This window comes from Callospermophilus lateralis, chromosome 3 (assembly GCF_048772815.1).
Source record: "Callospermophilus lateralis isolate mCalLat2 chromosome 3, mCalLat2.hap1, whole genome shotgun sequence".
Lineage (NCBI taxonomy): Eukaryota > Metazoa > Chordata > Mammalia > Rodentia > Sciuridae > Callospermophilus > Callospermophilus lateralis.
Window position 1 is genome coordinate 118,646,507 of NC_135307.1, and position 15,167 is coordinate 118,661,673.

The following is a 15,167-nucleotide window of genomic DNA, read 5'->3' on the forward strand; positions in this document are numbered from 1 at the left end:
GTGAGCTAGCACCACCCAGGATGCACACTGACATTTAAGAGCCAATGCATTTGGTAAAATTGGTTCACAGAATAGTTTTTAAGCTGGTTAATATGATGATTGTAGTAGCATTTTAGAAAGTTAGATAAGATTGGTTCACAGAATAGTTTTTAAACTGGTTAATATGATGATTGTAGTAAGATTTTAGAAAGTTAAATCTGATAGTAGTGTAAAATGGAATCATCTGAGATTATTTTAATGCAAATTCTGATTCATTAGATCTGGGGTTGGGTCTAAGGTAACCACATTTCTAACAAATTCCCAGGTGAGGCTGGTATTGCTTACCTGAAACCCACATTTTAAGTAGCAAAGGAAACAGAGGCTATATTAGAGTGAATGAGACTACACATCATGGAGATTAGTCAATAGCCTATCACATTTATCCAGGCAAAAGAGAGTGAGTATCTGAACTACTAGTAGTATGCGATAATGGCAAGAATGGGTTGCAATGAAATGTAATAAAATAAAAATTACAAGATAAAATTGATACAACTAACTTAGGGAGTTTAGTAAGGATTGGAGTTGGTAGGAGGAGGAGAGATGTCAAAGATGATCAGAAGGTTGACATTTAGCTGTCTAGGTGGATGGTGATGACATTAGCTGTAATATAAGATAAAGAAAGGGTGAGAGGTGGCTTGGAATGTGGAGGAGGACTGTGTAGAGGAGAGAAGTTACTTGGAGTTGAGAAATGGGGTAGCCAGAGGAGGATTCATTTTGAATTCTTTGAATTCAAAGAGTCTGTGAAATAACTAAAATTTCAAGGGGTGTTGGAATAAGAGGAACTCATAAATAACTAATAAATATTTGAGAGATTGGTTGATAACAGAATGAGCAATATCAAAGTCATTTTCCAGGTGGTTGCAGATGTAGCTATTTGGTAGACCACTTGGCCTAGCAAATTCAAGGCCACGGGTTGGATCTCTAGCAATGCAAATACACACACATAACACACACAAACACACACAATTTCCAAGAGAGGAAGGTCATATCATTGCCACAGAGATAGCAAGCCAAAAAGAGTGCATAGTTCTAATTAAGAGGCTCACTTTCTAAGTTGCTGATTGGCTAAAGGGATATTATGAAGCTTCCACATTAGCTCATCTCTTAATCTTTTAATTTAAGGAAAAGTTTAAGAAGGAGCCAGTTTTTTCAAGTCATTCATAATGTTAAGCCTTATAGTGCCTTTTTCATTCAGATTATTTTTTCCTTTTCCCCCCACAGATTGATCATACTTAGAAGAGCTGCTGTAATAACATAGGGGAGGTGAAAACTAACAGATGAAAGTTTTGCCATGCACTGAAAGAAAAGCATTGTCTGTGAAGTTCTATTTTTAAAAATGTCTGCTTGTAACACCTTCACTGAACACGTTTGGAAGCCTGGTGAATGCAAGAATTGCTTTAAACCTAAAAGCTTACACCGACTCCCTCCAGACTCTGAGAAGGCATCCACCACCCATGGCAATGTGAAAACTAATGCCAATCACAGTAATAACCACCGTGTCAGGAACACCGGAAATTTCCGGCCTCCTGTAGCTAAAAAACCCACTATAGCTGTGAAGCCCACTATGATGGTGGCAGATGGGCAAAGTGTATGTGCTGAGCTTAGCATCCAAGAACACTGTGAGAACAAACCTGTCATTGTAGGGTGGAACCGAAACAGGACTGCCTTGAGTCAGAAACCACTTAACAATAATAATGAAGATGATATTGAAGGATTTAGCCATGTTCCTAAGCCTTATGGCAACAATGATAGTGCAAAGAAGATATCAAATAACAATAATGGGCTAACGGAAGTGTTAAAAGAGATAGCAGGTTTGGACACCAACCCTCAGATAAGAGGAAATGAAACAAACTCCAAAGAAACATTCTTAGGAAGAATAAATGATTGCTACAAACGATCATTGGAAAGAAAGCTTCCTCCAAGTTGCATGATTGGTGGCATCAAGGATACTCAGAGCAAACATGTTAGTTTGAGTGGGAGCACAGAAGTAATCAGTAACGAAGGGGGACGGTTCTGCTACCCAGAGTTCTCTAGTGGTGAGGAGAGTGAGGAAGATGTACTTTTCAGTAACTTGGAAGAAGAACATGAGAGCTGGGATGAGAGCGATGAAGAGCTACTGGCCATGGAGATTCGCATGAGGGGTCAACCTCGCTTTGCTAACTTTAGAGCAAACACTTTGTCTCCTGTTCGATTCTTTGTGGACAAAAAATGGAATACCATCCCCTTACGAAATAAGTCACTCCAGAGAATCTGTGCTGTAGACTATGATGACAGTTATGATGAAATCCTGAATGGTTATGAGGACAATTCTGTGGTCTCCTATGGACAAAGAAGCATTCAGAGCATGGTGTCATCTGACTCCACATCACCAGATTCTTCTTTAACAGAAGAATCACATTCTGAGACAGCCAGTAGTTTATCCCAGAAGATTTGTAATGGGGGGATATCTCCTAATAATCCAGGAGAGTCTAAGGACATGAAGGAAATTGAACCCAATAATGAAAGCCTTCCTGGTAATAATCTGGAGAAGGAATCATTACAAGCTTCCAAAAGCTCTGTTAAAGTTCCAGAGACACACAAAGCAGTCCTTGCTCTCCGATTAGAAGAGAAGGATGGCAAGATTGCTGTGCAAACTGAGAAGCAAGAAAGTAAAGCCTCTACAGATATTGCTGGACAAGCAGTAACCATAAACCTCGTCCCTGTAGAGGAGCAAGCAAAGCCCTACCGAGTTGTAAATCTGGAACAGCCATTGTGCAAGCCATATACTGTCGTGGATGTGTCAGCAGCCATGGCCAGTGAGCACCTTGAGGGCCCTGTTAATAGCCCCAAGACAAAAATCTCATCTTCTACTCCAAACTCCCCAGTATCTTCACCTGCATTGACACCAGGACAGATAAATGCCCATTTCCAAAAATCCAGTGCAATCCGATACCAGGAAGTGTGGACTTCCAGCACCAGTCCACGACAAAAGATCCCTAAAGTGGAATTAATTACTGGTGGAACTGGACCAAATTTCCTGCCAAGGAAAAATTGTCACAAATCCGCACCTACTTCACCCACAGCTACAAACATTTCCTCTAAAACCATCCCTGTTAAGTCACCTAATTTGTCTGAAATAAAATTTAATAGTTACAACAATGCTGGTATGCCACCTTTTCCAATTATCATTCATGATGAGCCAACGTATGCTCGGAGTTCCAAAAATGCAATTAAAGTTCCCATTGTTATTAATCCAAATGCATATGACAATCTAGCCATCTACAAAAGTTTTTTGGGAACAAGTGGAGAACTCTCAGTGAAGGAAAAAACCACAAGTGTAATAAGCCATACTTATGAAGAAATAGAAAGTGAAAACAAAGTGTCTGATGCCACTAGCAAACCCACTGAATGTCCCCAAGCCAAAGGGTTTTCAAACAGCACAGAGCGTAAAAGGGGCTCCGTGGCTCAGAAGGTTCAGGAGTTTAACAACTGTCTCAACAGAGGTCAGTCTTCCCCACAGAGAAGTTATAGTTCCAGTCACAGCTCCCCAGCAAAAATCCAGAGAACCACTCAAGAGCCTGTGGCCAAAACAGAAGGCACACAGGAGCCTCAACTGGTGGACAACAGTGTCAGCAGCAGGGAGAAAGCAAGCATAGTGCTTTCTCAGATTGTGGCTGCTATCCAGCCCCCCCAGTCTCCTCCAGAAACACCTCAGTCTGGCCCTAAGGCTTGCAGTGTGGAAGAGCTTTACGCCATTCCTCCAGATGCTGATGCTGTGAAGAGTCCACCTAAGGGTACACCAGTCCGACCCAAGTCACTCTTCACATCTCAACTTAGTGGAGAGGCTGAAGCACCTTCAACCGCAGAAAGTCCTACCAATAAAGTACAGAAAGACCCATTCTCAAAGCCAGTTGCCTCCCCTCCTTCCAAATTAGTGAGCAACCCCCAAAGTGAGCCACCCCCTCCCTTTCCCCCTCCTCGCTCTACTTCTTCCCCTTACCATGCAAGTAACCTTTTACAGAGGCATTTTACCAACTGGGCCAAACCAACCAGCCCCACCAGATCAACGGAAGCTGAATCAGTTTTGCACTCTGAAGGCAGCAGGCGGGCAGCTGATGCAAAGCCTAAACGCTGGATCTCATTTAAAAGCTTCTTCCGCCGTAGGAAAACAGATGAGGAAGATGACAAAGAGAAAGAACGAGAGAAAGGGAAACTGGTGGGCCTGGATGGCACAGTCATCCACATGCTGCCTCCTCCTCCAGTTCAGCGCCATCACTGGTTCACAGAGGCAAAAGGAGAGTCCAGTGAGAAGCCAGCCATTGTCTTCATGTATAGATGTGACCCTGCCCAGGACCAGCTCAATGTGGATCAGAGTAAGGCCAGAGCTGACCAGGCAGCAATCACCGAAAAGGGTAAAACAGAGGATGCATTACTGCGGGACTCAGAAAAGAAGAAGAGTAGTCATTCTTCTCCATCACAGATTCCTGAGAAAGTTCACAGGTATGTAAAATAGACTGGCAGAATATGGGAAATTTTTTAACACATTTTCAGATGTTAAGTTTTTTATTTTTTAAGATTGCATAAGAGCCATTCTTGTTTGTAAGTAGCACTCTGAGGCCATCATGCATCTTTATAACTGCATTCCAAGATTAGAATATTATTGAAGTGATCTTATTGCACTGAATAAGGTTTATGGCCCTGGATCTCTAACTAAAATAGCCTGCTGCATTCTAGTGAATACAGAGGGACTTTAACAGAAAAGAACAAACCCACAGCACCATAACAGAAATAAAGAATAAATCGTTCTGAATTGCTGTGATGGTGTGAGGAAGAAACAGAGTCAAATGAATGCTCTTTCCCTCACTGTAAATGGAATAAAACTGCATATGCAGTTCAGTTTGGCTTTCACCAAGGCATTATCTCTATACATATTACTTTATTTTAAGGGAATCTTTGGGTTTTTTATTGCTGCCTCTTTCTGTCCTCCTTTCAAGTGTTTTGGAAAAATGGGCAACAGGGACGAGCAGTTTATAGATATTTAACTTGGAGGAGAAACATGAGTAGGTTATCGAGGTTGAGATCCTTATGGTATGATCCTCAATTCAGCTAGGCAGATTGTATGCTCATGAGATCTCTAGGCACTAATTTATTTTATTACCTTAATAATTTGTCATTGATCTCCTACTCTATGTGTGACATATCCCAAATATTTTTCTCAAATTCTTATAAAATTCCATAAGGATTCTATAAGAACCCTGTAACTGGTTCTTCATATAAGGAAACTAAAAATCAGAGAAGTTAAGAACTGGCCAGAGTTGCAAAGCTAGTACTTGTCAGAGCTGAAATTCAAACCCTGATCTATGTCACTCTCAAGATTATATCCTTTCTAAAGCGTTGCATTATTAATGAACACAAGATCAAATAAAGGGCTGAGGATATAGATCAGTGGTAGAGTGATCGCCTAGCTTTCATGAAGTCCTGGGTTCCATTGTCAGCACACCACCACCACCACACACATGCACAAAACCAAACAAAATTTTCCTGTTTGGGCTTGTGATCATTCACATAAACATTTATATTCAGGAGGTTTTTCTTTCTCATTTGTATTAGAAACAAAATTAATTAACTGCCAATAAAAAAGGAGGTTTATTCAAGGTTTTTGACAAATAGGGATATGCCCTGAGTATTTCATTCTTCTGAGTCCTTCTCCCTACTTACATAGAGACAGACAGTAAACTTTCTCTACGTGACCCGACCTTCTCTCTAGCAAAGACGTGAACCTCTGATTATTGGGGCAAATTCTCTTACCAGTTTTTCTTTAGAAAAGCATAAATAAAAATGAAGTGAACAGTTAATGTCTTTACTTTTCCTAACAAAATGCTCGGGTGTTTATATGTATTCTTCATTAAAAATAGCCTTTTACATACCTTCAAATAGTTATCAAAATGGTAGCAAGTTTCTGTTTTCCTTAAATCCATGTAATAACAAAGTAACTAGAATAGTGGTAGTATATTCCTGAAAAGAATAATTTTGTCATCACTAGTGGAAAATCGTATTCAATTTTTACATACTTAGTGATAGAATGTTTTAAGCCAGTAGCAATAAAATTCATGTATTGCAGATTACTGTTTTGTTTAGAAAAGAAGCAATTTAAAAGCAGTTGGTTAGAGTTACCTAGGGGGGAATGGTAGATAGGTCTTGCAGATCAATAAACAGCTTTACTGCTAATTAAGTGCTGCTGTTGTGGATGTGTTCACACCTTGGGAGGAATGATAGAACAAGGAATGATAGAACATTGGCCTCTCTTGTGAGGATGTGATCTCTCCTTGGTCTGCATTCCACTATATGTGGGCTTAAAGGCAGCCCAGACTCTGGGCATGGCAGACCCCTTACTATACAGCTTATGTTTTCACTGATTGTGTTATATACTGACCAGTCATGTCTTCCAAAATTTATCAGCTGTTTATACTTCACATAATGGATCCAAATGGCACAATTGAGTTGCCTCTTGATGCTCAAATTTGACCATGTTCCATAATTAATCCGGAGGGCTGAGACAGATTGCTGAGCCCCCACCCCCAGAGTTTCTGAGGCAGAGGTCTGGAGTGAGTCCTGATACTTTGTACTTCCACAGGTTCCTGGGTAAGGCTGATGCTGCTTTCCTTGGGCCACATTTTATTACCACTGGTATCCCCACCAATCTAAAGATAACATTGCTGTAGTCTTAAGTGAAGCCATGATTGAAATATTAAGCTGTTCTTAGGGGCACACTGAAAATTTCTCATTTCATTATGTCCAGAGTAAGAAGAAAAAAAAGTATTCAATAGGCTATTTTTAACATTATGAAAAGCTTAATACATGATATGCATATTGAAAAACATACATCATTTGCTTTTTAAATAATTACCTCATTTGCTTGGATATGCCATTGGTATTTACTTGAAGCAACTTTGAGAGGAAAAACATTACAATCAAATGTCAACATTTGTGTTTCTGGCTTGATGGCAATGTGATCATTAAATTACCATCCCACGGCTGGGAACACACTGCTGAAAGAAATGAAAATATGGTTTTTCTATAAGTAAATGAAGATTCCAAATCTAAACTGTCATAAGGAATGAAGAATGAAAAACTACTGTGCTGAAGGCCAGCCCCAGCCTCTGAAAGATGAAAAACTTCATAGAGCCTTTTATTAAGAATTAGATTATTTCTAATTTCATTTATTAGACTGTTCAAAAAATATAAATTGAGTATGTGCCTGGAACAAATAGGGGAAATGACACTGCTGAAATAATGGATTTGGGTTTGACTTTAGCCTCAACTATCTATCTGGTCCTTCACTAAACAGGGTTATGATGATATCTAGCACATAGAATTAATTTGAAGATTTCATGAGAACACATACAATAGGCTTAACACAAGGTCTGGCACATGTTGGATGCTTTAAGAGTAGCAGCTCCTCTGCCCTCTGTGCAAGAAATGTTAAATGTACAGAGTGGTATAATACAAAGGGATTAAATCAGCTTAGAACAGACTTCTTAGAAAAGAATTTGAAATAGGATTTTGCCAGCTGGTTGGGAAAGATATTACAGGCACAAGGAACAGTATATGCAAAGTCACAGCAATGAGAATGCAAACAGAAACAGAACATGTGACTAGAAAAGCATAATGGATAATGTAGAAGATCAAAAACAAGCTAAACTCATGAAAGGAGAGCCAGTGTGGGGTTGGGGAACGGTGGAAAAGGAGGAGGGTACAAGGTTTCAGTGATATATTGCACAACTTGATAACCATAGTTAATGTAATATATACTTCAAAATTGCTGAAAGAATTTATTTTAAACCTTTTCACCACAAAAGAATAAGATGATGAGGTGATGGATATACTAATCAGTTTTGCTTAATCTTTCTACAATGCAAATATATATATATAACATTGCAATCTATAAGTATATATAATTATTATTTATCAAAAAAAACATTTAAAAAATAGTCCAGTGATTCTGAAAGTATTGTCCATGTAAGGTCAAACAATGACCATACAAAATTCTCTATTTCATAATAATACTGCCAAAGTTGGGGTCTTGAATGTCACTGAAAGGCCCATTTTGTTAAAGGCTGAGTTATCAGCCTGTTGTCCTGTTGGGAGATGGTGGAAACCTCAGGAAGTGGGGCCCAGTAGAAGGAAGTTAGGTCACTGAAGGTGTGTCCTTGGAGGGAATATTAGGACCCAGCACCCTTCTCCCTCTCTCCCCCCCCCCTCTCTCTTTGCTTCCTGGCCACCATGTTAGAAGTTTCCTTTGCTACCTACTACCTGCCATAATGTACTCCCTCACTACAGGCCCAAAGGCAGTGGTGCCAAGTGACCATGGCCTGAAAACTTCTGACCAAAAGAAACCTTTCCTCCTTGTAAGTAGATTATCTCAGGTTATTTTGTCACAGTGACAAAAAGCTAATTAACCCAAATATTAAGACCTTTGCTTTTTCATTGTGCTGACCTTTGCACTGATAGTACAAAAACAGTTGTAGGTAAAATGACTTATACCTTAGCATAAATCAAAGCCATCACATGATACTGTATTAGGAGTTGAAGGGGGAAAAAAGAGTTTCATTTAAGAATGCCCTTGATGAAGTAGTAAATTTTATTAAATCTCAACCTTTGAGTATCTTTTTAAAATTCTTCATGATTAAACAGGAAGTAGATATAGAGTACTTCAGCTGCATACACACAAAAATCACTTGTGAAATAGTTGTCATTGCAAAGGTTGAGTTAGGAAGCTTAACTAGCACTCTCTTTCATAGACCACCTTGAAGGAATAACTAGCAGATCAACTCATTATTCAAATGAGTCCTGGCAGATATTTTCTTAAAAGTGAACATAGTGAGCCTATTACTTTCCAGGAAAACAACTGACTATATTTGTTGCCAATAATAATATTCAGACTTTCAAACAAAAATGAAAACTTTTTAAAACTTATATTTGACACTGTGACCATGACAGCTTCCTAATACTTGAGTATTTTTCCCATAAAATTTTTGGTGGAATTAGCAAAATTATTTTAAATATTATTTAATATAAAATATTATTTAATGTCATGTGTCCATATTTGGAGGATATGCATAACTCAGTAAACTATAATTTCCAAATGACCCCCTACATAATAATACAAAATTATACATGAGTAAGGATCCATTCAGACTGCAAAGCGAGGCCAGTGGATTTTAATGTAACTAAATACAAAAAGTTCATTGATATGGTTTCAGATCTACATGGCAACTAACCTTTAAGAAATTACCACTCATCAAGCTCAGGTGCAGTAGCAAAGAATATCCACAGTTATCTAAAAGGATATTAAAAATACTCCTCGTTTCCCACCTATTTTTTTTTGCATATTCTTTAATTGAAGCAATATATCATCGCAGATTAAATGCAGAAGCAAATATGAGAATTTGGCTTTCTTCTATTAAGTCACAGATGTTAAAGAAATCTGAACATGTTTTAAAGGGTTTTTTAATTTTGTTTTGTTTTGTTTTAGTTTTGTTTCTGTGATTCTGGGGATTGAACCCAGAGCCTTGTGCATGCAAGGTAAGCACTCTACTGACTGAGCTATATCCCCAGTCCCAGTAAGGTTTTGTTTTTTTTTTTTTTTTTTAATGAATTAACTTTGTAAATTTCCTCAATTTATATTTCTCATTAACGTCAATAGGTACAACCCATAAAAACTAGCACTTATGGTTCTTTATTTTTAAGAGCTTTGCACCCTGAAACCAAAAAGTTTAATAACTGCTAGGACAGGCTGTCTAGAGCCCTGCATGATATGTTGAAATGTTAGGCCTTTATCTTTTAGATTTTGTGGAGGAAACAGTTTTTAGGTAGGAAAGTACTTTTTTTTTTTTAAATAAACTCTTTTTTAGCAGTAGTACTAAACTAGAGGGTGGGGTCCCTTTGTTCAATTTTTGGTTCAGGAACATATCCTTATGCATCATTTCTTTGTTTCTGTTTTTTTTCCCCTTTACGCATCATTTCTATCAAGCTAGTTTGCATCAAGGGAAGTTAATCTGATGGTTACTCTGGTCTATGACCAACTGAGAATTTCTCAACTATCATTTTTAGAATGATGCCTTCCTCCCATCTCTACAACTCTTTGGTGTCCATAACATGGGGGATAATATTGCACAGTAGGAAAAAATGCAAGCACTAGAGTCAGAGATTTAAATTCTGAGTTTACCCCTGAGTAGCTGACTTAACTTGACTTCCATAAAGCATCTAGCACAATATCTAGCAATAGGGGTTGGCTTCTTTACAAAATTATGCTTTAGGAACCAGAATTTAAGATTATCCTTGTTCAATGTATTGCCCTCTACGATCAATTCTGAAAACCATCACGTGCTCTTTCTGAAGTATAAATCCAGTCATACCTCCACACCGTAGAAGACCCCTACAGATGTGACATCTGCCTGTTTAATCTTACCTTCTTGCTCATGAACCTCCAGTTATTCTGGCATCTTTTCCTTCTGAATGCCTTATATATGCCTTTTATATAGTGTTGACCTTGGAATCAATGTTATAAGGTTACCTTTTGATACATATCATCTTAAAATGGATCACTTTATGTTTATTGTAAACATTTTGTGATAGAAAATTTCAAACATTTACGAAAGTAGATAGATGAATATAAAGTACCATTTACAAAAGAATCATACTTTAATACTTACCAATTTATGGGCAATCTTGTTTTATCTGTACCCCAACCACTTTCCCCATTTTTTTAAGTGAATTCCAGACATTGTTTCATTTGCAAATATTTCAGTATGTAGCTCTAAAAGATAAGCTTTTTCAAAAAAAAATCATAACCATATACTAAAAAGGGTTCTTTAAATCTTAATGGCTAACCTCTAGCTAAGCACCATAGAGTATCAAAAGTTTAAATACTTATACATTTTGACTCCTAAATTTAAATTTCCATCCTCATTCTCTTCTTTGCAACTTAAATGTGAAACTTATCACTTGATATCTGTACTTAAAATGAGCATTTCAAATGAAACATGTCTAAAACAGAGCTTAATCCTTCTCTACATCTCTGTTCCATCCTGTCTTCCCTTCTTGGCAAATGACCCATGATCCATCCTTTTGCTCATGCTAGAAAATCAAGAGTTATCCTTGATTCTTTTCTTCCCATCTTCCCAACATCCAAAATATCAAGCCCTGTTTATTGGATGTCCAAAATATATCCCACATCTGTCTACTTCTCTCCATCTCTGCTTCTATCACCCTGGTTCATGCTTCATCTTTTACCTGGTTTACTAAAGTATTTTCCTAATCCCTTTGCCTAATCTCTTGCCCCCTTATCTCTTTAGAATATCCACTGAGCAAATCCCATTGTTTCACCACTGTGAAAGAAGTCTCTATATAATAGGATGTCTACCTACCAGTTTAACTTATCTGCTCCTTCCTTGCTCATGAATTTCTCAAAATACTAGCTTGCTTTCTGTTCCTCAGACATGCCAAATATAACCATTCTTTAGGCCATTTTTATAAGCTGTTCTCTTTGTTTGGAATGTTTCCTTCAGATCTTTGAATGGTTGGTTCCTTGTCATTCAGCCTTCAATTTAAATGTCACCTCCTCAGAAAATTATTCACTGACCGTCCAATCTAAAAATAACTCCCTCATCCTGTCACTGTCACATAATCCTTTATATTATTTTGGATTTATCCACATTTTCATAATTTTCAAAACTACTTCTTCATTTCATTCTTTTCTTTCCTTCTTCCAGTAATTACAATTATTTATTTGCATATTAATTCAATTTTCAGACATAATTTCTGTGTCCAAATTATGATGTTGGATGTTAGAATATTGTGAAACACAAGTTGCCCAGGTTAGGCACTTAGTTTCACCCTTATAGAAATAATGTTTTCACAATTAATAGGCAAAATCTTTTACCAAACACATACATATACTTAAAATTTTAGTTCAAACAAAATTCTTTTCTGATGAGAAAAAAAAAATCTAATCTAGTGATTAAGATAATAACATTCCAACCAAAGTAGAGAATACCATTTGTCACCTGAATGGCATCTTGGTCTTCAGATGACCTTTCTAACTCTTCCTCCTCTGAACATCATGCTCATACTATCATGTATTCTGGGATTCCATGTAAATCAAATTCCTTTAAGATTCTCAGAACCATCTCAGGAATTCTGTCCAAATTCCAATCAGTTTCTGATTTGAACAGGTAGGTTGGATTTGGCATACCTTTGCTCCCTTTGGAATGCATAACTGTATAAACTTTCCTTTACACCTCCAAGGCCTTCTTGATCTTCTCAGAGACTTAAGGCTAATCTGTGTCTCAGTAATCCAGGAATCAGCCCTGGGAGCATTGTAATTTACTCCAGAGTTCAAGGGTACAGACCCAGAGTTGGCTAACTATAGTTGGTTGGCTAAATCCAAATTGATATCTGTTTTTATGAATGATAAAGTATTGGAAAATAACCACATTCATCTTTCACATGTTGTTTGTGACTGTTTTGCATTATAATGATAAGGTAGAGTAGTTGCAATATAGGCCATACATCCCACAATGCCTAAAATGTTTACCTTTGCAGAAAAAGTTTGCTGACCCTTGGACTAAGCTCTAATGTCAGATTTGTCTGTGGTTGTCAGCTATGCTAGCAGTCTATAGACATTCCAGCCAAACTCTAGAAAGATTTGGAACTCACTGAAGTAACTGGAGCCTGGGTCTCATAATACACATGTGTATATACATAATATACACAGAGTATGGGAAAAAAATCTAAACACTCATTAGACCATGGTAAAATGTGCTTTCTTTCTCTCTAGAAAATTCAATTGGAAGTTTTGTTTTAATATTATGCTCCGCTTATTATAGTGTTATTTCTACTTCTTACTAAGAGAATTCTATCAAAGTCATCTCTTCAAATTTAGGACAAATGTGGCCCCTAAAGATCAAATTCCTCCTTCTCATAAAGGAAAAATAATGGGAAACAGATAATAGCCTCCAAGTGGCTACTTGCTCTCCTGAGCAGATGTTCTTTTGCTCTAAAGAAACTTCTGGACTATCAGCATGTATAAAGATTATACCTACATTTGTTGGACATATTTTTCCTAGAGTTAGATTACATCTTTGCTATTGAATTTTTAAATAATCTTGTTGTAGAGGAAACTGATAATTATCTTACTTCATCCTGATTACAGAGTGATACAGAATGGTTAAGAGTATTTGCGCCATGTTGGGTATGGTCTTCAGACAGCTTTATGTTTCTTTTCCTCTGGGGGATGATACAGCTACAGAGAAGTAAACTGACTTGCTTAGAGTCTCCTAATTGAATAATCAAACTGAAAATTCCCTACTTGGGTCAGTTTTATATGCGCACTCCCTAATGAATCCGAAGTTAAATAGCAGTACTTGGGTAATTCTTACACTTTCCCACCTAGTATTTCAGAGCTGTCCTAACAGATCTGACAGTGCATCCTTCCTATTAGATAGGTAATTGAGAGAGACAGAGGATCATTAATACTCCCAGGGCCACTCTGCAAGTAGGTACAAAGCCAAATTATGACTTCAGAGGCAGTCAGGATCCCTAAGTGGTTTTTGTTGCACTATTGGTGGGGATTATTGAGTCTGTTAGTGTCTTCCAGGCCTTTGTTAAAGTCATCCTGAGCATAGGAAGGCACATCTGTGACCACTAAGAGCCATGGTGATGTGTACTAATTCATTGACCTGTCAAGTAGTCTCCAAGTACCACTGGCACAATTATTCACCCTCTTGAAAACACTTTGTGTGAATGTCCTAATTAATACCTATTCCTATAAATGTCTCTATACCCAGTTTACAGAAAAATAATGGGAGACATGGACAGAGTAACATTGGTGGCAGAGCTGAAATTAAATTTGAGTTTCTAATATCTGGGCATGTCTTCAGACCTCTAGGCCATGGTCTCAGTTATTGATCATTTAATATAACTGCAATAGAGTATTGATTAGAGTCATCGGTTGGTATTTAAAAGCTTAATTTTAGGACAAATAGTTTATTCTCATGTAGTATCTCTAGAACAATGATCTCATAATATCAGAAAAAGTTTCACCTAAAAAACAAAATAACATTACCTATGGCACACTGATCAGTTCTCTACCAACATCTCTAATTTTCACAGGGTGAAATAACCTTAGGAATCAACTAGCTGGCTTTTCTGTGCATCTGGTACATGATTAAAGCTCCATTCTGTATCTAGGAAGATGTCCTGTTCATCTCTCTTCCTTGTGGAAAGAGAATTCCCCAGCCCCACTCACTTGTTCCACATTGGAACCTCTTCTGATTCCTTTTTCCCATGGTAGTACAGGCAAAAATTCTGTTGAATGGAATGTGGATACAGATCTTGGTGACCTTCTCCAGTGCTTGCTTTCCCAAATGCCACCTAGTTTGATTTAGCCAACACCCCTTACTGGGTGTTTTCTATAGTCCTCAGTCCCCTACGTGGGTGTTCTAAAAAGGAAGAGCCCTCAAATAGTAAAGTGTCATGGATAATAGAGAATGGAATAGTCTTTGAAGACTGAGTTTGGAATAGATGGGCTTACTTGATGCTGAAAGATTGTGTCCTGGAAGGTTTGAAAAAAGGGTGAAAACATTTATGTAGTCCCATTGAGAGGCCCCTGTAGACCTTTCTGAGTGGCCATGAAGATCTATGGATGCTGTGGAACACAGGAAAAGCAGAGAAAAAGAGGCATTTCAGGAAAAGGTCCTTGGCAGAGTGGTTAGAAGGTATAGGCACTATGGTTCCTCTTATAGCAGTTTTTAGTCACAGGGGTCTGTCCTTCATACTCACCTTTGTCCTCTGTTGATAGAATAACTGAGACATTACTGCATGCTAGGATACCTACTGCTGGTATCTCAGATGTTGTTTCTTACTTTTAGAATGGTCTTCAGTCAGCCAGGACTTACAACAAAAATCACAAATGTCATGCTAGGCCAAATCCTCATTTCCTAACATTTTATGAGTGTGTATAATCTTATTCTAAGAATAAACATCAAAAGGTTATGAATGGTTCCAAAGTCTTAACTCCATTATTCCCTCTTTGTTGTTGTTGTTGCCCATTATGAATTTCCCATCAGCCTATTTAAATTATTTTA

General features: G+C 37.8%; 1 protein-coding gene across 5 annotated transcripts in view; it reads left to right on the forward strand.

Annotated features, from left to right (window-relative positions):
• Peak1 (pseudopodium enriched atypical kinase 1) overlaps positions 1 to 15,167 on the forward strand; it is a 248,208-nt gene that overhangs the window by 184,460 nt on the left and 48,581 nt on the right. For all 5 annotated transcript variants that reach the window (XM_076851148.2, XM_076851149.2, XM_076851147.2 and 2 more), the window contains one exon: positions 1,261 to 4,518. In XM_076851148.2, coding sequence (XP_076707263.1) covers positions 1,376 to 4,518 — 3,143 coding nt within the window. In that variant the 5' untranslated portion in view covers positions 1,261 to 1,375. The remainder of the gene's footprint in view (positions 1 to 1,260; positions 4,519 to 15,167) is intronic.